General features: G+C 48.8%; 1 protein-coding gene across 6 annotated transcripts in view; it reads left to right on the forward strand.

Moving 5' to 3' along the window:
- Positions 1 to 27085, forward strand: part of LOC119445787 (monocarboxylate transporter 12-like) — a 105049-nt gene that overhangs the window by 58681 nt on the left and 19283 nt on the right. For 2 of the 6 annotated variants that reach the window (XM_037710065.2, XM_049663637.1), the window contains exons 1-2: positions 7184 to 7324; positions 14400 to 14545. The exons of 3 other annotated variants lie outside the window; for them this stretch is intronic. In XM_037710065.2, coding sequence (XP_037565993.1) covers positions 14401 to 14545 — 145 coding nt within the window. In that variant the 5' untranslated portion in view covers positions 7184 to 7324; position 14400. Of the gene's footprint in view, positions 1 to 7183; positions 7325 to 14399; positions 14546 to 27085 lie in introns of those variants that run through there. One more of the 6 variants, XM_049663635.1, reaches the window with a different exon arrangement.

Consider the following 27085-nt stretch of genomic DNA (forward strand, 5'->3'; position numbering starts at 1 on the left):
GTCTCATAGGCTCAAAGGTAGAAGAGCAGACAAAAATAGCGAATACTCTATGAACTTGTTGAGTATAAGGATTGAGTATAAAATATTTTTGGAGCCAGGAAGGAGTTACAAGCCGCCAGCCCTACCAAATATAGAAAGGCGGTGTGGCGTAAAGCATGGCGTTGAAATACCAGTACTTGTTCCCGTCCGAAACGTGAACTAAGCTTATATGCATGATAAGGGACACCAAGGTATTTAGGTGGCACGGTTGTCCATTCTATATTAGCATAATGAGTCCGCGTACATCCCCATCACCCAAACCAAAGACCTAAGCTTTTGACCAATTTGTCTGGGCACTAGAAGGCATACCAAAATTTTCAGTCAATGATCGAACTTTCTCAATGTTCGTTTTGTCTGAGCAGAAAAAGAGAAGATCATCTGTGTTTCTTCAGCACTCCTAAGTTGCCGGTTTGCATACGAAGTGGAGCCTATTTCATTATCTGATCACTGCATGCTGATTGCCCGGTTTGGTGATAATGGTCACAGCAATTTCAAGCCGAAGTGGACACCATGGAAGCTTAATGTAAGCCTAATTAGCGATAAAGGCTGCATATCTCGAGTACGTTCATTGCTAACACCTTGCTTTTCTCTGAAATTACACTCATTTGCAGCTTGGGAAATGTTTAAACTGGCAATTTGAGACAAAGCAATCGAAATCGTATGTGAAAAAGTGCGAAGAAAAAAATGTTGCGGAAAAGACTTTATAACCTTCATGAGCTGGAACCAGAAACCAGAAAAGCAACGCTCCGAGCTGCAATACTCGCGCTGGCGAACTGCCCTGGCGAAGGGCAACGGTCGGGCGGCAGCTCCATGGACGGCCCCGTCCCTTTGAGCCGTGATTGTCGGCGTCCGACACGTCGGCCTGCTGTCTTCCGTCTCCCGCTGACTTGCAGCGTGTCTCGCCACGAAGCATTTCGCCACGTGCTCGCCATACGTGGCCCAATACCACTGGGCCATCGCCGATTTGGCGAGATCACTCACATGCGTGGTCAAATAGCAAAAGAACCCGTGCGCACATCGTCGTCATCGTTTTCATTCACTCATGACAATGACAAAGGACAGCACAACCGAAAACAGGCAGAAACACACGACAGCCCAAACCAAGCGCGATTACGGAACTATGCATGGGCCGGTTTCACGCGGGAGCCGGCAGCCGCGGTCACAAGCTTGGACATGTGCACCGTGGTCATGTGACCGATGTGACGACGGTATCGCCACCTTGCATAAGGTTGGATAAATAACAAATTCTCCCGCCAAAAACGGGGCCGTTGAAAACCCGGTACGCTAGGTAATTGAACAGATATGGGTAGTCCTATGAAAACGTTTTCAAGACGAATTCACCCCTCGTTTTTAAGCTGTCGTGCCTGCGACGTTTTTAACGCGTCGATATTGGTCAAAAATCTGTTTTAGACGTTGAATCCATTAATATGACGTTTTGAAGACAGTGTGTACTACCTGGGGAGGCCTACAAACGATAGAATGCGTTCGCATTCCTACACGTAAGCAGCCTTAGGTGTCTCTGCCGGAATTTTTTTTGTAATGTTCGAGTGACCTGATCCACTGACTTGTGTTTAGTTGCAGAAAGTGCATAATGTGCCTGCTTGTTTATATATATATATATATATATATATATATATATATATATATTGAATGTTTAGGAGCGTACTCAAAATGTGGTTTCCTGATTGAAAGTGTTCTCCTATCACCTCATGTTATCACACTTTGATTAGTGGTTGATTTATTTTTTGCCTTTAAACCGGTGATGTAATTGTGCCACGTGTGCTCCCCGCACAGCACGCGTGCTCACACTTTCGTCGCCATCAATCTACCGCATTTTTATTAGCGCGAGAATGCCACAGTGATTCCAGATTGTCCATGCGTCCTGAAAGCTGTAGTGTTTATTAAGAGAGATGGGACCGTTTCACAAGTTTTATGTGCCAGCTCAGAGATTATGGTGGCAATTAAAAAAAAACACCGTCCAAGCACAGCTATGGGCTGTCCATCGGGCCCGCGACGCAGCAGAGAGGCTCGGCCTTTCTGTGCCGACGTGGGAGCGGCCCGCTACGTGCTGACGCGCGTTCCGACGGACAATAATAAAGTTTTACCATACCATACCGTCCAAGCACTCCGTACAGATGGTTAACCAGCGAAGCTGAAACTTGCGGCCCCGGTTTTTAGCAGTGGGTTTATCCTGACGCTGTATTGCAGCGTTTCTCAAATAATGGTTACCTGTTTGTGTTTCTAGTGGAACGCAAGCGCCAATGGTGAGCGGATGCTGCTAACCAGGACGCCGAGCTAACTCGAGATATCGAACGCATGCGACAACGGCGAGCCGAGGAAGCCGCGTGGCGGGCAGAGCAGGGTCAACGTGGCAATGGCGGGAACGCGTTCGCTAACGACGTCAGTAACGGTATAGTGCCTAGAATATACTTAAGTATATTCTAGGCACTATAGTAACGGCGCTGCCAATGGAGCGTGCGCTTGGGTGCGACGCAGAGAACGACGTAACTGGCGGCGCAGCCAATGGAGACATTTAGCGAAACATGGGACGAACGGTTTTAGGGGCGAAGCTCCTTCTGGCGGCACCCGTTCCGTCCCCGTCGTAGTAGTAGTAGTAGTGTGTAACCAGTCTGAGAAAAATGAGAAAAAAATTCCGAAGTTGTGTCCGTAGCGCGGAATCGAACCAGGGACCCCTCGCTTCCGAGCGCGCGGCGTTAGCCCACTACGCCACGAACCGGACATGGACAAACGCACCACGATGGCTATAAATACCCAACAATAACGAAAGGCCGCGTTTCTAGCGCGTTTCTTTTGTTTGTGCTAGCGCGTTACGGCCCGTGTAAGAAGCTGGTGTAAGACGCTGCGGCCTCTCCACCTTACCTTCAACGCGTTTCGAACGCGCTGCCCAAAGCGGTGGCAAGTCAAGTTCAAGTCGAGGAGCGTTTATGAATACGGGGGGTATACTCTCTCAGCAGTCATGTGATGGCGTCGGCAAACGCGGTGCACGTTCCGGCATGTGTAAATGGCTGCGTAAGACGCTGTGGCCGCTCCCCCTTACTAGAGAGTACTGCACGTTTCTAACGCGTTTGTGCTAGCGTCCCCTTAAGCGGGAGATCCGATGATGCCCTCCGGAGCTTCGCCCACTCATCATCATTCACCTCGTGGATCTGCTGTCATTTTTTATTGCGATAGCAATTATATGGACACTCAAAAGCAGATTTCTGCCGTCGGCGTCGCCGTCGCCGTCGCCGTGAGGTTCCGTATGACGTCAATGGAGATGAAATCGTCGCCGCGTGCCGCCGAACGCTGTATGTGCGAGTGAAAGGGCGCGAGGGACGCGCGCTTTCACGGGGAGTGAACGCACGGCGGAGAACAAACGCGCGTTCTGCGCTGTGCTCCCTTAAGGGCTGCAGAAGTAGGCGTCTCTTTCCTCCTCTACGATCACCATATATGTAGAGTAAACGTACCTTCTTCCGACGCGCGAAAGGCTGTGGGGGAGGGGGGGGGAGGGGCAGGGAAGAGAGGCGACGTTTAGCTGCGGCACCAAGTGCCTATTTATATCAGAGGCTCCGACAACAGTCACCAACGCCGCACGCATTTTGAGCGAACGCGGGCAAAGCGCCGGCGGCGTCGACAACTGTTCTGCGTGTTGCCGGTGCTGCTGCATGTCCAAGTTTATACAGCTGACAAAGCTGCTATCATTACTCCGTATAGCTCTCTTCAAATTTGCTATCGCAATTGATGCTTCGCCTTTCAGGTGAAACTGCGACAACTTTTTTTAGTTTCGCCGAGCCATATACAGCTTTTGCTGTAAAAAAACAAGCGGGCTGGCATTCGACCGGAGGCCCGACGTCCGAGCTTGCTCCTTCCACCACTGCCGAATTGCTTGTATAATTATGCGCGCACAAGTTCACTCAATAAACTATTTCAGGTTATTGATGCGTACATACCTAAGCACTGCCAATACTCCGTGACAATAGTTACGAACAGTTCCCCAATTTCATCAAAATTAATCCCTCAAACATACACCACGCAGTGATTGTTTCCCTAAGAAAAGCGATTGCCTATGTTGTCTAAGACGTTGAAATCTGTTAAATATCGTTTCTCTCGAGGGCAGCCTGTATTTGATATTTTAACGCCTCAGCGTAAAGATCCCCGAGTGGCAGAAAATCCGGTGTCGGCATCGTCGTCAACGCAGGTCCTGTGAGCGAAAATTTCGGTATATATTTAGGTATATGTATATGCCACACCGTGCTACCATATATACTTGTCTAATGGCCACACTTTTTTCCCCCCGAGATTAGGCTGAAAATCGGGGAGGCAGCCATAACACGGAGCAAAATGATACTTTTTGTTTCCTAGGTATTTTCTGTGGTACTTGCCTTTATTGAACAACAGTACTCACTTGTACTGGCGCTCTCTATCCTCGGCTATTTCAGCGGCTCGTCAACTGCTGGCTGGAATAAATGTTGATGCCCCGCAGACCAGCCAAAACAGCGTTTCGAAGATTAACAGCGCCTCACCAATTAAAAAGAAAAAGCTTCGGAATTCTTCGCAACAATCAAAGTTGCGGCTTTACACAGGTAAATTTTAATATTTTTGGGAGGCTTTTTTTTCCAAAGTTCTTGGTGCCGCTCTGACAAGGGTGTGGCCATTACACAGGTATATATACGGTATACCACATGTGGTGTGCGCGGTGTATATTGCTCCACCATTCTATCACTTCAGTTGATCACACATTGTTTTACCTTTACATACCATGTTTTACAATCTTATTCCCAGTAATTTTCAGAATGACAGCCCACAAACAAATGTCATGAAACAAAACACAGACAGCGCATATCTTTTACGTGAAATCTGCTCAGACTGAAATATCAAAAGTGCTAAACACTAACAGAAACATGAAAATCAGGCAATTTTTTCTGGCGCGGCTGTGCACAACCTACGGGATCGGCCCGCCGAAGAGGCAGCGTTTCTACCAGAAAGCACGCTTTCGTGTACAGCGTTCGCCGCCAGCATTTCCCGTAAACAGTGCGGTTACATAAGCTGCAGTTGCCGATAGGCGTGAGAAGTAGTCAGGGATCTTTCATTTCATTTCATTTTATTACCTTAAATACCCCGTTCGGGGTATTATACATAAGGGGTGGTTAATATGTTTACACAAGAAAATGCAGGTGTTGCGGTGAAATACAAGTTTGCAATCTTTGAAAGCTATCGCGTATCACTATTAAAGGCGAAGATTTTATTGCGATAGCAATTATATGGACACTCCAAGCGGATATCTGCCATCGGCGTCGTCGTATCTGTATAGGTTGCGTATATAGAGTCCAGCGGCGATCGTCATTGAAATCGGCGATGAAATCGCCGTATGCTGTATGTGCGAGTGAAAGCGCGCGGGGGACGCGTGCTTTCACGGGGAGCGAACGCACGGCGGACAGCAAAGGCGACTGACTTCTTTCGTAGCGCGATAGGCCGTGGGGGAAAGGGAGGGAGAGATGGAAAGCCACGTTTAGCTGCGGCACCAAATGCGTACTTAAATAAAAAAAAAAGTTGTCGCAGTTTCAACTGAAAGGCGAAGCATCAATTGCGATAGCAAACTTGTAGAGAGCTATACGGAGTAATGATATTAGCTTTATCAGCTGTATAAACTTGGATATGCAGCAGCATCGCAACACGCAGAACTGTTGTCGACGCCGTCGGCGTTTTGTCCGCGTTCGCTCAAAATGCGTGCGGCGTTGGTGACTGTTGCCGGAGCCTCTGATATAAAAAAGTTGTCGCAGTTTCACCTGAAAGGCGAAGCATCAATTGCGATAGCAAACTTGTAGAGAGCTATACGGAGTAATGATATTAGCTTTATCAGCTGTATAAACTTGGACATGCAGCAACATCGGCAACACGCAGAACTGTTGAAGACGCCATCGGCGTTTTGCCCGCGTTCGCTCAAAATGCGTGCGGCGTTGGTGACTGTTGCCGGAGCCTCTGATATAAATAGGCACTGCGTGCCGCAGCTAAACGTCGCCTCCCTTCCCTCCCCCTCCCCCACGGCCTCTCGCTCGTCGAAAGAAGGCGCGTTTGCTCTACATACATGGTGATTGTGAAGGAGAACAGAGACGCCTACTTCTGCAGCCCTTTTGGCGCTGAGCCGTGCTCCCTCAAGGGCTGCAGAAGATAGCGCCAACCTTTCCCTTTCCCTCAAGAACCACTTATCATCCCTTAAGCGAGCACGGCGCAGAACGCGCGTTTGTTCTCCGCCGTGCGTTCACTCCACGTGAAAGACGCGCCCCTCGCGCCCTTTCACTCGCACATACAGCGTTCGGCGCGCGGCGACGACTTCTTCTCCAAATGACGTCATACGGAACCTCACGGCGACGGCGACGGCGACGGCGACGCCGACGGCAGAAATCTGCTTTTGAGTGTCCATATAATTGCTATCGCAATAATAAAAAAAATTACTCCATATCCCGCTAAAGGGAACCAACCATGTGTGGATGCGAAGCTGCAGGGAGATGGTTGGCTTGAGCGGGAGATGGTTTCGGGGCAGCGGCCCGAGCGCTCATCGCGGCGCTGCACGGGCGAGAGAATGAGGCGCGAAAACGTTGCGAGGAGAGAAGGTGGTAAAGATTTCCGATGTTGCTCGACGAATGTCCCTTTCTGATCTCGTCGAAAACCTCCGAGCCACCCCCAGCAGCACCGGCAAGTCACCAACGCCGCGCGTGTTCGATGCGAACGCGGGCAAAACGCCGACGGCGTCGACAACAGTTCTGAGCGTTGCTGGTGCTGCTGCATGTAATAGTTTATACAGTTGATAAAACAACTATCCTTACTATGTATAGCTCTCTACTAATTTGTTATCGCAATTGATGCTTAGCCTTTCCGGGGAAACTGCGACATTTTAACTTTCTTGAGAGTTGCCCAAAGCCTATGAGTATGCTTGCGTTTAACGATATAAGCGCTTTATCAAATCAGAACTCGATGACGTTTCCGAAAGAGGTTCCGACACGATTATCGCATATGCTCTCTCGCGTAAAGAAGTGTGGAAGAGAGAGACAGTTGGGGACTGCAGTGGCAAAATATTTGTGTTAGACGCGTTATCGCTGCACCTTTCATGTTCGCCACGTGTGGGAGTCACGGCTTATCGGTCAGTGGGGCGCAGCGAAGGCCACGCACTAGTTAAGCATTTTCTCGGCGAGCTCGCAGTAGAGCTTGTTCGACGTACGAAGTGAAGACCCTTTGTCAAGAGATACCTTGAGATCTTCTGGCCTCCTGAGGATCAGTTGCGGCCGAGGTGAGCTTTTCAACAAAAACATTCTTTTACTCAGTTCTTATGAATCTTAAAAGAACAATTTGGCACAATTAGACTTCTTTCTCGCATGTTGGCCGCATCTAATAGCCAGGTTGCCGTTTCGTGGTACTTGCATTTCAATTGCGACTTTCGTCGGCAGTCACCGGCAGTCCTTGTTATTGGGGTTTTACGTATGTTTTGTCACGCCGTCGATAATCAGACGGTTCACACTTTCGATCTGACATAGAGTCTTGCATTATACTATTTCCTAATTACCTTCTCTGATTTTGCGCTCACTATTCCCCTTAAAAATCTCCCAACATTTTATGATTATTGATCGCGGGGACGGGGTTTGATCACTGGGTGTGTTGAAATATGTTCATAATTTTGTAGCAGAAGAACATTGTGAAAAGCTAGATAACATAATAGTTTAGCGCTGTGACAAAGCCGGCGAAATATCTTGCTGTTTCCCAATACTTACAATCTGTAATAAATGAATAAAAAATCAAAAACTTGGAGGATGCTTAACTTCGCCTTTAGAGTGGAACGCGATAACATTCACAAATCCTTGACTGCCCCTCTTGGTACCTGGCAACTGCAGCTTGTGCAACCGTAATGTTCACCGAGAAATACTGGCAGCGAACGCTATGCAGGAAGGCGTGCATTCTCGCAGAAACGCGGCCTCTTGCGTGGGCCGATCCCGGAGGTGGTGCACGGCTGCGCCAAAAAAAGAAAAGACAGAAACTAAATGATTTCTAGGTTTCAGTTATTGTTTCGCACTTTTAATATTTCACTATGAGACGATTTAACACAAAAGGCATGCGCTGTCGGTGTTTTGTTCAATGACATTTGCTTGTGGGTTGTCATTCTAAATATTCTGACGAATAACTTTTTCAAGAATGTAAGACAAGGTGTGAACAACTTTAGTTGATAGAATGGTGTGGCAATCTAACCCGCATATACAGCTGGTACCGAGGGGTGAATCTCCGCAAGGCTACCATTGGTTGTTTTAATACAGACGTTCTGTCGCAGCTAGCGCCAAGGCCCCCTTCAGTTACGGCCCTAGCAGGCGGGTGATACTTTTAGCAAAATGGCAGCGCACACAATAGTTTACGACGTCATGACAACAGGAACAGCCGCCGCGTGGCGCCTTCTCGCCATAGCGCTCTTTTATTGCGATAGCAATTATATGGACACTTCAAGTGTATTTCTGCCGTCGGCATCGCCGTCGTCGTTGCCGTCGCCGTGAGGTTCCGTATAAAGTCCAAGGGGAATAAGATCGTCGCCGCGCACCGTATGTGCGAGTGAAAGCGGGGGGAGGCGCGCTATCATGGAAAGCGAACGGACGGCGGAGATCAAACGCGACTTCCGTCACGCGAAAGGCAGTGGGGGTATGGGACGGAGGGATGGGGGGTGACGCTGTGCTGCGGCATCAAATGCGTATCGTGAACCCGGGCGCAAGGGCAACTGGCGACACAATTTCCCATGCGAAAGGTGGACAACGAGAAGGCAGCGCGAGACGGGGGGACAGGGAACGCCAGCAAATGCGTTCTTGTACTTTGCCCCGCTACGGGCTGCCGGTGGTGTCACGTGCACCGTATCTTACAAGCGATCGCCACACGGCTCTGACCTTCGTATGCGCCGTGCCATTCGCCGCTCAGTTTCCGTTGAAGCCCTAGACCGCACGAACCTTCGCTCGCTGCGGTGGCTGTGCCTGCTGCCAGCGTTTTGACAGTGGTTGGCGGCGGTCATGGAGTGTGATCTATTGATGTTTGCTTGTGCGCGATGACACCACGCTTGTTAATTCAGTTAGTAAGCCAATGCGTGCAAGTTTATGCAGCCGATAAAACTACTATCCCTACTCGCAATAGCTGTTTTTTTATTATGCCGACCCGCTCCGCTCGTTCCCTCCCCTCTGCCCTCCCCCCATGCTGCGCGCACTTTCTTTTGCTTTTCTTTTTGCCTGTGCGTGGCGCCCTTTTTCTTTGTTTTCTCGCGTGCGCTTTACGACTTGCAGTGGTATTCTTTGTGTACCCGCGCGCGGTGCGCCCCGTGCGTTCTTTGTGTTTGCATGCACGCAGTCTTGTCCATTACTGCGACCATGCCAGCATGTGCCAGAACATCTAAAAAAGTGAATTCCCCTTACAACGCACCAGATTTTTGCCTCGTTTTATTGACTTTATTTCCAAAAACCAAGATATTCATATAATGTCGTTTGATACACGCTCAGAAAATGAACAAAAGCGAAGAATGCCTGACATGTTCATGACTGCTAAACAGCATAAAAGTTCTCGGTAATGTTTAAAATTAAAGCAGGCTGTAAAAAAGTAAAAACAATACGCGAAAGCAGTTTCATGTATACATACATCAAAAAGACAACATTTTTATAAAATGTCCTAATGATGAAAGAGCAGAAGAGCTTCTGATATATGTAATCAGATATCGCATCATACTGGACGACGTGTATGACCTAGTCATGACAACTAAAGATAATAAAAATTCGCTGGCAATGGCAAAAATAATGAAGACACGCAAAAGACCTAAAAAAATGTCATAATGAAGCAAGTATCGTTTTACTGACTGCCATACCAAAAAAATAAACTGAAAAATTATTTAGTTATATACTTTTTCAGATATTGCACAAAAGTATATCAAATACGTGACATGTTCGTTGCTGCTACACAAATAGAAAAGGCAGACCTGCCAGAGTAAAAATAACATTGTGCTAAGAACGGAAAGGCACATTATTTTGCACTTGGTCACATCTGGAGTACTGGTGGTAACGGGGAGCACAAGGCAATCACATTTTTCTGCAGCACATAGAAAACATATGCAGAAAAGCCTATTCCTCAAAGAAGGTGAAATAAGTCAACAACACAACTTTACTTTAACCGCGAATGCATTGCTTAGCAGCAAAGTTACGTCACTGAAGGCACTAAGTTATACGTAGTATACCGGGCACTCTTTTGTGTAATAAACAGAAACTGCAAAAAGCTGCATATAGGGCACCTGCTATGCTCCAGCTACCCAGAAAATAACATGGGGTTTTACGTGCCAAAACCACGATCCGATTATGCGGCATGCCGTAGTGGCTGACTCCAGTAATTTGGACCACCTGGGGTTCTTTAACGTGCACCTAAATCTATGTACACGGGTGTTTTCGCATTTTGCCTCCATCGAAATGCGGCCGCCGTGGCCGGGATTCGATCCCGCGACCTCGTGCTCAGCAGCCCAACACCGTAGCCACTGAGCCACCACGGCGGTTTCCAGCTACCCAGTAAGAAAGCGTTTTATGAGCATTTTTTGTAAGGTTTTCCATCGGTAACTACAAAGATAATAGGTAAACACGAAGAGTAATTTTTCAGCTGTTAGTGCGTTTATGGATAGCTGACACACAGAAAAAGCACTGAGGGCAGAATGGAGAGGAGAGAGTTAGAGAAGTCGCAGATTGAAACTCGGCACATAAAAACACCGGTAAAATACCTGGTGACAATGAGGAGGAACATCTATTTGTCGCCATTTGTTTACTGGTAAATAGCAAAGTGAAGCACAATGAAGGCGCGAGCATGTCCGGATACGCATGAAACACACACATACATAGAGCCTTGTTCGCGTCCATGCACCTTCTCGTTTCCTCGTGCCTTTCCTGCACCTCATTTGACTCTTCCCAAGATGAATGACCAATAAGCCTTTATCAGCATTCTGGTTGTCTATTAGCCTCTGTCTTTGTTCCGCAAAGCCACATCTACGCAGACAAAATTATGAAATGTTGCACAATGCTCGCGACGTAGAAAAATGTTTTCTATAATGAACCACAACTGAGGTGACTTAAAGGTGAAGGTGTTGTGCTGCTTAGTATGAGGTCAGCTGCTCCTAGCACAACGTAGGCAGAATACAAAACGAGATGCTTATGCATGAACTCGTCATGATATCTGAGCTGCTCTGGCATTTTGCTGCTGCATTATAATGGGAGCGACATGCAAAAACGCTTGTGTACTTTTATTTAAGAGCCCGATAAAGAGCCCAAGGAGGTCAAAGTTATTCCGGAGGCGCCGCTACAGCAGGTTCATAATCAGATCATGTATCATGGCCGTCTCCACGAAGTGTGTGCCATGGAAATGCATCGAGCAGATACCGTAGTTGTTTACCTTTTCCTTGGACAAACGCATCAGCTCTGGCCTTCCGGAATACCTCAAAAACGCTTCCATCCTGAGCCATATTGCAGGAAGAATTCGTGCAACATATCACGATGCACGAACGGTGCGGGCCGTGAAACACCGCGGTGCACCAGCACAAAGCGAACAAGGACCGTGAAACTGACCGCGCCGGCCAAAACTCGCTTTCCGTTAACGGCAGAAAACGAAAACTTTCAGGGAGGTGCTAAGGTGGCGCCGAGCAGGCGGGGCCGGCAGCGCCAGCACGGCGGCGGGCGCCTATACGGTGACCGTCGAAGGTGAGGGAGCTACGAGGGAGTTTAGAGGATTGTTCTTACACCGTGTTTAAAAGTCGGGTCCAAGGGGAGCGGACGGGGAGGGGCGTTAGGGGCACTACGGCTTCCTAACTTTGCGCGCACCGGCGCGCGCATATCTCGGAAGTCATAGAAGAGCGGATTTGCTTTCCCGCCCGCCTGATGGATGGCTCTAATTACCTCTGCCATCGAAGCGGCGGAGATTCCGCGGCCGATAAACCGCATGTCATGTAGGAATGCTTGGTATATAAATATGCCTAAATATATACGAAAACTTTCGCTCACGAGCAACTCCGCCGACGCTGGCTCCGATGCCGACACCAACGCCACATTTTCTGCGACAAGGAGCACTTAACGTATCGCGTTAAAGGAGGGTAAGGCACAAGGGCTGTATTGCAACTAAAAGCTTTCTCAACTGCGTGACTACATATTGGGGTGGTATCACAAGAATAAAAATAAATGATTGATCCCTCTTTCACAGGAATCGGTAAAAACACGAAAGTCAAAATTGTCTTACAGAAGCTGTTGAATATTTGCGTCGCGAACACACGGTCGGCTGCTGCAAAATGCGCCCGATTTGACGGTTCGCGACCATGTTGCAGGTTTGCTTGGTTATCGGCGTTCTGCGGCAGAGTCGCTTCGGCGAAGATGCGCTCATTTTGGTACGGCTTCGTACTTTCTTGGGCAGCCAGTTGAGTTGCAATGCGGTCAGCTTCAGGAATGCGAGTTCGCAGCGGGCGCCGCGAATGCACGAACGCGTTCTGCTTTACGCTGGCGGGCCTCTCGCCGGACCAAAGCGAGATTCGCCGGTCGATGTCGTTGAATTTCTGCGCGGCTTAGCCCAGCAGTTTTCGCAAGCGAATCAGTAGGCGGCGCGTGAACACTGCTGATGCATGTTGAAGCTGCACTCCGTAGGTGACGAGGCATCACAGGCTAATCGGACGCCAAAGACAAACCATGTGCGGATACTGCGTCGTCACCTCAGCAGAAGGCCTATACCGCCTACACCGCCTTCACCAGGCTACATCGCGTTGGAGCCTCCGCTGCGGTGAAACTACCAAAGCACTCATTGTCGGAGCTCGTTAGTGTCATGATGCAGTACTTCGCTTCACCGCTTCAAGAAGGCGGCGTCTTCCCTGCCCAGAAAGAGCATACTTTACTCATTCGCGCCGACGTCACACCCGTTACAGGAAGTTGATCGTGAACCCCAGCATTAAATACTTTCGCGTAAAAAAATGGAAGGACGAAGAAACGAAAACAATACCAAAGGCAATTACAACCAGAAGTTCTACGAAACGCAATCCCTCATTTAAAAAAGTAACGTAGGCACTATATCAGTTAGAGCAGCAATATATGGCTTCCTAAGTACGCATTAACCTTTGTTATTTTCAACATAAAGGCCATCCGCACTGTTGTAGGTGCGCTACATTCATGTGCTTCACAATGTCAATGTATTAGAAAGGCCTTGTGAAGATCTGTGGTAACCGTACCAACTAAGTAAATAATATGCCAGGGCCCTTTTCAATAAATATTAGAGTTGATTAGAAATAACGTTAACGTAACGCCCTGCCTGGCAAGCGCTGCGGAACAACACTAACACAGAAGGGTGCAGAAATAGTAGTGAGCTTTACAGAGCATTGGGCATTCGGCAGAGTGTGACGCCTTCTGGTTCGGACGAAATATGAACCTAAAGTGCTTGCATAGAACATTTAGTTAGAAATGAGAGTTGTCCTGTTTCTATTTGTTCTCCTCGGCATCATTTCCGCATTCAAAGAACGTGAATTCATTTGCGTGTTGATGCTCCAAATTCATGTGAAATGTTTAACGACCTTGGTATTATACTACAAACACATCGTGTTTTTTTTTTTTTTTGCATCGTAAGTTACCCAGGCTCCTTACCTACGTGCTGCGTTCATAAAGTGTACTCACTAAACAATTCAGTGAACAACTCTGCCAGAGCTATTTTTTGTGTGCATTTCGTTCTGAAGTAAGGCTGCAGTAATACTGCATGGTTTAGCTTTCTCAAATTCGCTTTCAAAGCGACAGCTTTAAGGGTCCCGTTACGTGCGTTGAGCGTGAGCGAAAACTCGCTAGCAATCCCAGCGTGGCGCGTGCCGCGTTTCCACCAATCCCCGAGCGGCGCGCGTCCCTGCTTTCTACCAATCACAGCGCGGTGTCGCGGCATCTACGGCAGCGGGGGTGGCGCGGATGCAAAAAAAAAAAAAAAAAAAGAGCCACAACGCTCACCTTTGTGCATAGTGTTCGCCGCTAACATTTCATGGTAAATAACACGACTACATAAGATGCCGTTGCCGGGATGCGTGCGAAGCAGTCAAGCATCTTTGAATGATATCGCGTAATACTCTTAAAGGCGAACCATAAGCGTCTTACAATTCACTGAGTTTAGTATAGATCAGACGAAATGTGTTCGTTCACATAACCTGGGCACTTCAATGTGCCCAGCATCTCTAAAAATATAGCACGACTACCATGTAGATAAACAGTTTACAGCTCATAACATACAATTACTTCTGAAGGTATTAAACGTGGCACTCTTCTAGACGGCGACTGATCCCACTTTGTCGGTAATGAAATTTCGCAACAATGCAGGATGCCACCGCATAAAGACAGCCCATCAACCATGGCCAGCCACTACATTGTGTCAGAGCAGCCACCAGAATTCCCTTGCAATGGTGACGTTACAGGAAAATCTGTGGACCTTTTCAATACCAGAGAGACCCGAAACGATACCAAAGGTAACGTATAAAAGCATTCCTTTTAAAGCGCGCTTTATAAAATTTTATTTGTCGTTGCGTAGTGACGACAAAATTGTTACTCCGCTCAATGCACAGTACCGTGGTAATGAAACAGGGCAGAGTAGAAGAGTTCTTATGCTTAAGTGATTGCAAATGTGAAGTTGCATTCTGTTATGGGAAGCTACATTTGCTCTACACGAAAATTAGTCCCTGTACAAAAATGCGTCTATCTAAAATCTAAATACTTGAAGTTGTAAAAAGTGCTAGCGGCGTAGCCGGGAAGAAAACTAGATTTACCCCCAAAACTCAGTGTCTGTGAATTTATTAAAGTGATTCAGAATGTAAGCACTGAAGCGGAAAATGTGGTTGTTTCACACGAAGGGCGAATGGTTCAAAGTGACAGCAAGGTTTTTTGTTGTGCTGAAGCTCCGGAAATGGGGTTCTAGGAATATGCGCGGGACGATATGTACGTGAGGCAGCTGCTGCTGCGCAGCAGGAACAAGACCCTAACTCCTTTCACGCGTCTCGTAACGGTGGCGTGAAATTCCTTCACAGCCACGCGCTTTGCAGGCGTCGCACTACAATACGGCACGAGAGAGAAAAACTAAAAAGGCCACCAGCCCTTCCCCTATCTAGAAAATGGGGGTAAGCGAAGCTTGTGGCAAGACGACTCAGGCGTTCCGCTTCATTTGCCCTAAACTCAGGGTCGGCGGCTCTTCGCTGACGTTTGGCCTCAACATCGCGCTGCCGCAGATCGTGGTCCGCGGCTCATTGCTGACGTTTCTCCTGGGCTACGGAAGCCCTCACGCCAGAATGGGCACGTCGACGACGAGCCCTTTCCAGAGCGAGTTCGCGGCGCCGTCGCTCACATTCAGTCTGCTCCTCGGCGGAACACACCATACGCGGCCTTCCCACCCGGAACGAAACTGATCTCAGGCGCGGCAGGCCTGCGGAGCGCGCGCCAACCCCCATTCCATCACTTTCCCTCCCGGCTACACACCAAACGACCCTGACTGCTCACGCGCGTCTCTCGATCCGGCACCGGGGCAGCGTTCCCCGCACCGCTCTACTCTGGGAGCAACTGGGTTTTATCGCGACACCAACACCACCGCCGCCGACACTTGTGAGGTAATACAAGCTTCGCTTGGAAAATGCCGAGCACACCAAGCAGTTCGTATGAGTTGCAAATGCGGAAGCTATAATGTCCAATTGACCGCCGCTGCGTGGTCCTTCGGGTCATGAACTGCTCGCGGGCAAGCGAGCGCGTAGACGCTTCGTCAGCGCCTTATAGATAGCGCAAGACCGGTGCACTTCGATCCCGGACGTCATGCTAACTTGTCCGACTGCTATAGAATTTCATGGGTACGCAGCCGGCTTAACCGCGATTTTGACGTCACCGTTTCGATCACGCCGGGTTTGGCAACATTTAAATTTCAGTTCAAGTAGCACGATGTCATAAAGTATAGTATAAAGGCCTGCTATCGAGGAGGCGATGGATTAGCTCAGTGGGCAAGACACTTTGCTTCTGAGCGTGCGTTTGTAGGTTCGAAACTCACTACCGTGAACGGTTTAACAGAGGAGCTATTTTAGCCGGACGTGGGCCCGTATAGCGTAGACCAGAAACTGCGCCTGGCGATGACGTCACTGCTCGTTGCTTAGCAACCACTTGGCACAGCTGCGCCTCGCTTCGCCGCCGCTCCGCACCGCCGCGCCGAGTTGCTTAGCGAGGCGAAATTATAACACAGACGAGAGCTTGCGCGGCAGAGGAACGCGCGGGTAACACAGGATTGCGAGAGTGAGGGTGACGTGGCGTCGCGGTGATGCCCTCTCCCCTCACGCCCCACCTGGCGCGCCAAGGCCACAACAGGTCTTCCCTTTGGCATATTCTGCTTCGTTGAGGCGCGCACGTGTGCGTGGCGTTGCAGCCAATGGGAATTTCGGTGCTGTGTGGCTGCTACAGACGCCGCCTTTGTCGCTCAATGGGGGATTTGATACTTCCAAGTCACTGCGGTGTTAACGCTGCTGTTAACGCGGCGATAACGCTGCTGGTTCGGCCCTTCAAGGTGACGAAGAGGAGCCGATACCGTTATCAAGAACAGATGCCGCTAGAAAACTTCGAACGCTCACCCGGGATATCACGTTCTCCATGTTGAACACACGACGTTTTCAAAGCAACCGGCTGCACCACGTAGACTCTTCTCTCCGCCTTCGCATCCCATCTGAACTCTGCCAACGCGAAGGTACCTTGCTTTGTCGATTATGGCTAGGAGTGGCCTTTACGAAGTTCTTTGTAGACCGAATCGGGTGCAGGAACGACGCCTCGTGTGATGACTGTGGTAGCCAGGAGACTCTTAAACATCTTCTCTGTACCAGTCCTCGCTGCAATCTACAGGGGCGATCGCTCGCAATCGCGCTAGTGCGCTTTGGCCAAATATCTTTAACTATGGGAATAATCTTAGAATGCCGACATCCCAAGTCATCGCCGCAAACGGCGACGGGGGCACTGTTGCAGTTCTTAAAGGACAATAGACTTGGAGAAGCGGCTGTAGCCTGAACGGATGTTCATAGTCTTACAAGTCCTACTGTGCTGCGCGATGATAGCATGCGGTGACAGTGACGACTATGATCGCGTATTTGTGTTCCCTTTCTTCCTCTTTCTCTCTACGTTCTTGTCACTTTGACTCCCCCTCTCCCGAGCGTACGGTAGCAAACATGATCTTCCGCTATGGTTAACCTCCCTGCCTTCCCCATTTCTTCTGTCTCTGTCTCTTCGCATCAAGAAACCGTCATCGTCGGTAACTTGAAGCGTCCAGTCTGTTTGTCTCGGACCACTCTACGCACCAGGGTGGGGTACGTTGCACAGCAGGACAGCTGGTGTTCGTGTGCACAACGGCCTTGCCAGTTGCGGAAAGCGGAGCACTGCCTTCGCTTCATTGCGGAGCCGATTGAGTGGAGCGCGAGGGTGCGTTTACTTGCCTTGGTTGTTCTTGCTACAAAACGAATGGAGCGACTGTCGCGTATCCGGACACCTAACGCCTACGTGGGACAGCACAGTTGCAGCGATGGCACGTATGGTGCGAACGCGCCAAGAGTGTCCATATAATTTCTTTAGTGATAAAAACAAGCATGAAAGCCACCTTTCTGCTCCTCCCGACGCCCTCTCTCCATGTGGCAGCTATGGTTGACGGCTGCGGCGAGAGAGGATGCTAGCAGTCGCGTTCCCCTCCGGCGCTCGCGCCGCTTGAGGCATGACCAATCGGTTGATATGTAAAGCCATTTATGCTATCGCTACACATGTACTGGTTAACGTCTCCATTTTCTAACAAATTACGCAACGAAACAGCAATCCCAACGTAAATGTCCTCACTGTAACAAATATATGCCATCAATTGCATCATTTCATTAAATAAAGCAAATAGCTTTTAAGAAGATTCAGCTATTAGATTCATAGTGATAATGGTCGATGGTTTCTGCGCATCTTTTCTTTTCCCTTACTTTACGTCCTCTCACCCTTGACAGGCTGTTTTATTCGTTGCCTTGATATTCCCGCGTAGCCATCTTTGTTCTTCTTATAACTGCGATCTTTTGTTTTCACAAGGCTTTTACGAAACCCTTCAAACTCTTAAAAGGAACGCAACCTCTTTATTTTATGGTACTGCATTGCGCTATAAAGGGAAGCAAAAATATTTCTGTTAAACATTACACTACACTTATTTTTTCATCACTGCGTGCTTCTGAGCGTAACTACCAAGGTCAATAGAACAGTGTTGTTTCACACATCACTGCTTATCATGATGTTCCAGCTACGCAGTGCTTCACCCAGGCCAAAGGGTGTCATATTGTAAAGGAGAACAACAATTGTGGCGATGTAGCCAGCTTGCATCGTATCGGTGCTATCTCGAACCTCTTGTTATCCAGGCCACTGCATTCAGTTTACCCTAAAAAAGGAGCCACTACACACGAAGTGTTGCCCCTATCTTCATACGACCTTAGATAACGGAGCAACTGTCGCAGACTAAGAGCTATGGTATGCAACATTCATATACACGATAGGGGGAACAGTAATTTCTGTTGTTTTTCATAATTATTAATGGCTCTACCAAACACTGTACATTCTAGGTAAGAACATTGGTTGGGATTCCAGAATAAAGGTTTAATAGCTTTCATTTTAACATGTAATTTCACCTTTCAACCGGTGTTACCTTATATCAGCGCTAAACGTTTATATGTGGTTATATACTTCGAATAATGTATCGATTTCATGTCCAATCCTCCCAGATGGTAATGAGCCACGAGTTGGATGGGTCACAACAACGACTCCTCGAACGGTGTTCAGTCTGTACACAGGAGCGACATATTGGTGTGACACAGCATCTAAGCCAGCTCCTGTTGACTATAGAATGAACAGTGCCCTGAGAGCGAGGAAATGCCTCAGCACGCGAGAAATATGAAATAAATATATATCCCGCTGACGAAAGTGATCGTGGGCTAGGTAATAGCATTCCAAATAAGGGGCACGTTAAAGCGGCACAGCAACAGCGTGTCTACGAGTGCAGCAGGAAACTTGTGCATCGGATATCATCCTGCCAGGGTCGAAACTTTTTAATGATATTAGAAATTTTTACCTGCTTTGAGCACGTTGGGCCTGCGTGGCTACCTGCCTGCCTATATCTATCTATCTATCTATCTATCTATCTATCTATCTATCTATCTATCTATCTATCTATCTATCTATCTATCTATCTATCTATCTATCGATCTATCTACCTATCAATCTATCTATGTACACGTTTCAGAAAAAAAGGTAACCAATTAGAGTTACAATTATTTGTTTCAAAAATGCACTTCATTACAGTTACCAATTATTGCCCCACGAAAGTATCAAATAAATCCATTACTGTAACGTTACCTTACTGCTTAAATTAGTTTACATTGTACAATCCCAGTAAGGAGAGCCAGCTGGTCTGACTCCTTCAATGCGTGCTCTAAGGCCCTTCATACGTTGCTGATCTTCACTAAGAATCGCTTTTGAAATTTGTTTTCAGTAATCGCTGTTCGCAAAGGTAATTTTTCTCACAATTACTGTTGTTGACAGGCAGAAGGGCTGCGTCAGCTTTCCTGTGACCCCGGCTGCCAAAGCCACAGGGGCATTTGCATGGCGAGATCGAATTCCGGGTGCTATCACCAGCGTCCATAGCACGCAGATCGCCATTCAGCAGCCAGGGCCGGTATTTTGTAGCGATACCTTATGACTTATTTTAGAGTAGTCTTATCTTCCACCGCTCACGGCCGGCTGATCCCGTTGATAACGCGAGCGGACCGTCGCTCTGACCACTGACAAAGCGTGATAAGCGCGAAAAGGCATTATTACTTTAAAGGCGTCGCTACAAAATACCGGCCCAGAAGGGTTCAACCCAGACTGCCCCAGCGCTTCCTCTTCTCGGCTAAGAAGACAGCAGAGTCACGACGGGAAGAGTGTAGCGATCTCTGATTTGGCTGCCATTTTTTGCTCTAGTTCGTGAGTGCCACACCACTGGCCGCGCTTTAGTTCTCAATTTCACAGTGCAGCGCACACCGTTAGCACAGCGCTCTTCGACTTCACGCAGGCAAAGCAAGACCCGTGTTTCGATTTTATTTTCCACTGTTTTTATCACGCGACGCGCCTAGAGGCAGGCGACAATGATAACCGCATCACGGCGGCGTGCGGCTCATGCCCGAGCCGGTGACGAAGAGAGAACAAAAAAGGAAGACTGACATGGAATGCTAGAAAACGTGGCCCTATGAGCCATTTCACCCGTTTCTCTCACACTCACTACTTTGGAAGCTTGCTGGATCATGGATGCCTGGTGGGTGCTTCTTGCAAGCTCCTGGCAGCAGACGATGGGGCGCTCCGCTCCAAGATCGCTTGCGACATAACGCTTGCGACACTGCCTGTCGGCTATCAATGAAAGAAAATGACATCGGTAAATTAGTTCAAGCGTTGCGTAAGTCCCCGGAGCCACACTTTAAAACTTGCATGAGATTGCTTAATAGCAACCAGGAACATTCTGCACTTCTTCGACTAACTGGCTATATGATGAACGCGCACTTAGAGGCGGCAGCCTCTCGTTTATTGGCCGCGTCATCACCCTTCTTCCACCTCCTGCTTGGGAGCAGCCCATTTAGTGACTCGAGTGGCGAAGTGAACCATTCGCTTTCCGAACCGTTATAAGATTCCGCCCCAGGTTACGAGCCGGGCCGGAAAATTGTAGCGTAAAAAAGAGCCGTAGTCTCGCCCGAAAGGCGAAGCATCGATTGCGACAGCAAATTAGCAGACACCTATACCAAGTAAATATATTTATTTTTTATTTAAAATACTGTTAACCCTCTCTTGAGGGTCATTACAGGGAGGGAGCACATTTTGCATACAGAAGTTTACACACATACACACTTACATGCACGTACATACACATATATCTATATATAAGTAATACAACCAAACAACAAGACATTTAAATACAATAATCATAGCTAAAGCTCACACTAATCATAGTAAATCAAATAAATGTGCATCAAGTAAACGCATCAATTCAATAAGATCATTTGTATTGACCACATCATTCGGACGCAAATATAGTTTTATCGGCCGTATAAACTTGGAAATGATCGCCTACTAACTAAATTAACAAGCATGGTGTCAGCGCGCACAGGCAAGCATGAACACATCACACTCAATGACCGCGGAAACGCGTTGTCAAAACGCTGGCATCACGAAGCGCGGCTGCAGCAGCGAGCGAAGTGACCCTCGGTCTGTGTATCGCTTCAACGCAAACTGAGCGACGAGAACGCCGCACGTACAAAGGTATCAGCCGCCTGCAAATCGCTTTCAAGATAAGGCGTGGGCGACCGTGTGTGGCCGTGCAAAGTATCCAGTTGGTGCGGGAGTAGAACACCGCCCCCCTCCCTCCCGCGCTGCCTCCCCGCTTCCCACCCTGCGTGCGCGAGATTGAACCGCGATTTTGTAGCGCTAGCTACAATGGCCTAGCCAAGCCCGTTTCGCGCGGCACATCAAGAGCCGTGCTGCGCATGCGCAAGGATCAGTGATGTCACACGGCTTGCGCACCGGAGCCACCGGAGCCTCTGCAACCTCGCGCACTCCGCCGCCGCCGCGCGCGACTCACCGCCGCCGGTCTGCGCATTCCAGAGGAGTGACGTCGTAGCCGTGGTAGACGCACTGGCGCCGGCGCGCGCTCGCTGTGCAGTCGCCGTCTGACACTGCGCTGGAGCCGCTGCGCTTCTGACTGCCGTTTGTGTGTGTCATTGGAGCAGCAGTAAGCATGACAATCAAGCTAATCCTTGACAATCTAGACAACCAGGAAAGCTAAGAATAATCAGCTTAACCTTTGCTAACGCTACGTATATCCTGGCATAGCCGAGCTAAGCCACTGCAACATTTTTGGATCCTCATTCCCACTGCCGCAAAATACGCAGTTTCTGACGGAGACCAACGCCGCCCCCCCCCCTCCCTCCCATACCCTCACGGCCTTTCGAGCGACGGAAGACGGCGAGTTTCATGTCATCTTCTCTTGCGCGCGCGCCAGATTGAGCCGCGATGGTTGGTGCCCCATTCTCACGGCCGCAAAATACGCAGTTGCTGAATGAAACAACACTGCCCCCCCCCCCTCCCTCTCATTCCCTCACAGCCTTTCGAGCGACGGAAGACGGCGAGTTTCATGTCATATTCTCTTGCGCGCGCGCCAGATTGAGCCGCGATTGTTGGTTCCTCATTCTCACGGCCACAAAATACGCAGTTGCTGACGGAAAACAACGCCGCCCCCCCCCCCTCCCTCCGATTCCGTCACGGCCTTTCGAACAACGGAAGACGGCGAATTTCATGTCATCTGCTCTTTCGCGCGCGCCAGATTGAGTTGCGATTGTTGGTTACTCATTCGCATGGCCGCAAAATACGCAGTTGCTGACGGAGAACAACGCCGCCCCCCCCCCTCCCTCCCATTCCCTCACGGCCTTTCGAACAACGGAAGGCGGCGAGTTTCATGTCATGTTCTCTTGCACGCGCGCCATATTGAGCCGCGATTGTTGGTTCCTCATTCTGACGGCCGCAAAATACGCAGTTGCTGACGGAGAACAACGCCGCCCCCCACCTCCCTCCGATTCCCTCACGGCCTTTCGAACAACGGAAGACGGCGAATTTCATATCATCTGCTCTTGCGCGCGCGCCAGATTGAGTTGCGATTGTTGGTTCCTCATTCTCACGGCCGCAAAATACGCAGTTGCTGACGGATAACAACGCCACCCCCCCCCCCTCCCTCCCCTTCCCTCACGGCCTTTCGAACAACGGAAGACGGCGACTTTCATGTCATCTTCTCTTGCACGCGCGCCAGATTGAGCCGCGATTGTCGGCTCCGCTTGTGCGCTTTTATTCGTACAGAATGCGGCGCTTGGCGACGGTGTTATCGCCCTTGAACTTCATACGGAATGTCACGGCCACGGGGACGGCAGAAAAGCACTTGGAGGGTCCACATAATTGATATCGCAATAAAAAGGTCTGGGGTTTTTCGTGCCAGAACCACGATCTGATTATGAGGCAAGCCGTAGTGGGGGACATCGGAATAATTTGGACCATCTGGCAGTCTTTAATGTGCACCTAAATCTATGTACAGCGCTGTTTTCGCATTCGGCCTTCATTGAAATGCGGCTGCCGTGGCCGGGATCCAATTGCAGCGTAGCCTAGTGCAAAAGATGTAGCGCACAAGGCCGCGCGGGTTAAGCAAAATTAACAAAGCACTTGAGTTGTTGTGATGAGGGAGAAGTAACGAAGGGGTTCGGAGCGTCGGCGTTTTATGAGTTTTTCTCCTTCAGAATACTTCAATATATCCGTAACATCAGGGTGATGACAACGGCCTGGGGTGTTCATATAATTGTTCTCGTAATAACAAGTTGATTACCGATTTATTTACTACACTTAGGGCTCGTGCTATATTTGCGAAATTGAAGCCGACGGGTAGTGAAGTCATCTCGGGTTAGCAAAGCCTTAAGACCGGTCTCGTTATATATCTTGTTCTAGAGCTCGGAGAGAAGGGGTGCTAATTGTGGTTTAGATATTTTGCAATATCTAGCAAGAACAACGCAACCGTAAGCGACATCATATACGTTGGCGAGTTGATACTTGGAATGTCGACTTTGCCATTCAAACTTCGAAATGTACAAAATCTTGAAGTCATGAATTTATCTATACATGCTTATTCTTTTCTAATTCTTATTATCAATTTTGGGACATTTTGACGTGTAAGCTCCTTATGATAAGCCCATGAGCTGCTTTACTGCCATTTTGCTCTATGTCCCAGCAGTACTTTGTGTTCATGTACACATAGTAAAATGGGAAGTGAATTTAGATATATTTTCATTTTTTTTGTTAAGTGCTTGTCCGATTGGTACATCGTTCATTGATACACTTGTTCGCATATATTGGCCAGGAGCATATGTAGGTCAGCGTAAATAAAATGAGAGTCATTAAAAGCAGCAATGGTCATGCTAAATTGTTGTGACGGAATAATGAAGATCTACAAGTAAAAACACAAGCGCATCCTCACCTTCCCTGACCCGCCCCTCTGCCCCCTCGGAAGGATTTCATCAAGGAATCACACTACTTAGAAACCAATCCTGCGCCCAGATACAGAACTCAGAAGCGACAACGGCAGCTGTAGAGCGGGGTGGGTGGCTGTCAAATCGAAACCGGTCTGCCCATGTCAATCCGCCGCATCTGTGCATGTGTCATCGCACTTTCCACAACAGTCGATTGCGATCGCGTTGATTGTGAAACCCTGTATGCGACTCGTGTCGTACGAATACAATCAAATACAATAAGTTCGTCCTCTTAGAGCCATGGATTGGCAAAAAGGTACCCGATGGGAGCGGGAAGAAACACAAGCAGTGCACTTGGACAAAATTGCGGTTTGCTACCCTGCACTGCCGAGGAAGAGGTGAAAAGACAGAAATGGGGGAGAGAAAGAGCACTAGCTGTAAGCGCACGTCAAACTGCACACCGAATCTATAAACGAGTGCAGAGAGCTGTCTACTTAACGAATTGCACTAGCGCCCTCATTGCCTTCTGGCCTAACGTCGCACATGACCATAATACAAGGTTCGCGTCTGAAAACAGCATTGACTGGAGCCTGCTCAATGTTCTCCGAAGAGGCGGGCACTAGACAAAAAGAACGGGAATAAAAGTACAATGTCGGCGAGGCGGTACACTTGCCGTGGTTCCTCAGAGGCTATACCGTCGTGCTCCTGAGATATAGGTCGCGGCTAAAATTTCTAGCCGTTGTAGTCGCATTCAGCCAGGTTGATAAATAAAAAAATGGTCTTGTACTTGCAAAAAGAAGATGCCCAGCCGTTGGAAATTTATTCGGAGATGGTCTTCCAATGACGGTGTATTGTGCTAACTTGTCACAGTAAAATTTGTAACTTCAGATTTCGAAACAACAGGTCCATCTTTCGCGACACTGGTAACAAGTATATAAGCAAGTATAGTCGGTCCCCATCAGAAATTAAAACAGCCAGCTAGTGTCCATAATTAGTGCACGCTTTTAATAAGAAAGCATTATATGCCCCATTACGCAAAAATCCACCGTTGTATATAGGGCTATAGTCGGTGGTGTGACCGGTGTTGCCAAATGGTATCAAAAATGGCCAAGGGCAAAGAGTAAAAACACGTAAAAAATGTTCAGATTGACGTCCAATTTCTCAGTGAGGTTTCTAGAGACAAAGCAAATCAGTGCCTTTGAAAAGCAAATTAGGTAAATTTCGGTCTAAGTGGGAATCGAACCCGTGCCTCCAAGGTGCGAAACGACCACGCTTCCCTGACGCTACGGTGGCTCTTTTTTTTTTTGCGAACATGGTATTTATTTCAATGAATGTAATGTTGAATGTACAGGAACTATTTATAATACTATGAGCACCAGGTGAACATGAGTAATCACGCGTCATCGAGCAGTCCATATAATGAAAACGTCCCACACAGCAACACCGTCCATCACAACAAAAAATTGTCGCAGTTTCACCCGAAAGGCGAAGCATCAGTTGCGATAGCAAATTAGTAGAGAGCTATACGGAGTAAGGATAATAGTTTTATCAGCTGTATAAACATGGACATGCAGCAGCAGCAGCAACGCGCAGAACTACTGTCGATGCCGTCGGCGTTTTGCCCGCGTACGCACCAAACGCGCGCAGTAATGGTGACTGTTGCCGGGGCCTCTGGGAGCAGCTCGGAGGTGTTCGGCAATATCTGAATGGACACTCGTGGAGCTGCGTCGGAAATCTTACCTAGGGAGACTTCTCGCCTCGCAACGTTTTATTGCGATAGCAATTATATGGACACTCCAAAGCAGATTTCTGCCGTCGGCGTCGCCGTCATCGTCGCCGTCGCCGTGATGTTCCGTATGACGTCAATGGAGATGAAATCGTCGCCGCGCGCCGCCGAACGCTGTATGTGCGCGAGGGACGCGAGGGACGCGCACATACAGGGCGCGCACATACAGGGCACATACAGGGCACATAAAGGGCGCGAGGGACGCGCGCTTTCACGGGGAGTGAACGCATGGCGGAGAACAAACGGGCGTTCTGTGCCGTGCTCCCTTAAGGGCTGCAGAAGTAGGCGTCTCTTTCCTCCTTTACAATCACCATATCTGTACAGCAAACGCGCCTTCTTCTGACGCACGAAAGGCCGTGGGGGGGAGGGGGAGGGAAGGGAGGCGATGTTTAGCTGCGGCACCAAGTGCCTATTTATATCAGAGGCTCCGGCAACACTCACCAACGCCGCACGCATTTTGTGCGAACGCGGGCAAAACGCCGCCGGCGTCGACAACAGTTCTGCGTGTTGCCGGTGCTGCTGCATGCCCAAGCTTATACTATAAGCTGATAAAGCTACTATCATTACTCCGTATAGCTCTCTACAAAATTGATGCTTCGCCTTTCAGGTGAAACTGTGACAACTTTTTATATAAATACGCATTTGGTGCCGCAGCTGAACGTCACCTCCCCTCCCGTCCCCCCTCGGCCTTTCGCGCGACGGAAAAAGTCGCGTTTGCTCTCTATATATGGTGATTGAAAAGGAGGAAAGAGACGCCTAATTCTGCAGCCCTTCAGGGAGCACGGCGCACAACGCGTTTGTTCTCCGACGTGCGTTCGCTCCTCGTGAAAGCGCTTGTCCCTCGCGCCCTTTCCCTCGCACATACAGCGTCCGGAGCGCGGCGACGATTTTATCACCGTGCTCCCTCAAGGGCTGCAGAAGATAGCGCTAACCTTTCCCTTTCCCCACGAACCACTTACTACTACTATCACCGTTGACGTCATACGGAACCTCACGGCGATGGCGATGGCGACGACGACGCCGACGGCAGAAATACGCTTTGGAGTGTCCATGTAATTGCTATCGCAATAAAATATTAATGCCCAATGGAGCGTCGCTGAGCGGTGCTTCAAGCTTTGAAGTCCTTGCGGGCAGGCGAGTGCGTTGAGACGCTTGGTGTGTTTTCATTTGAC

Source organism: Dermacentor silvarum, chromosome 3 (genome assembly GCF_013339745.2).
Source record: "Dermacentor silvarum isolate Dsil-2018 chromosome 3, BIME_Dsil_1.4, whole genome shotgun sequence".
Classification (NCBI taxonomy): Eukaryota; Metazoa; Arthropoda; class Arachnida; order Ixodida; family Ixodidae; genus Dermacentor; species Dermacentor silvarum.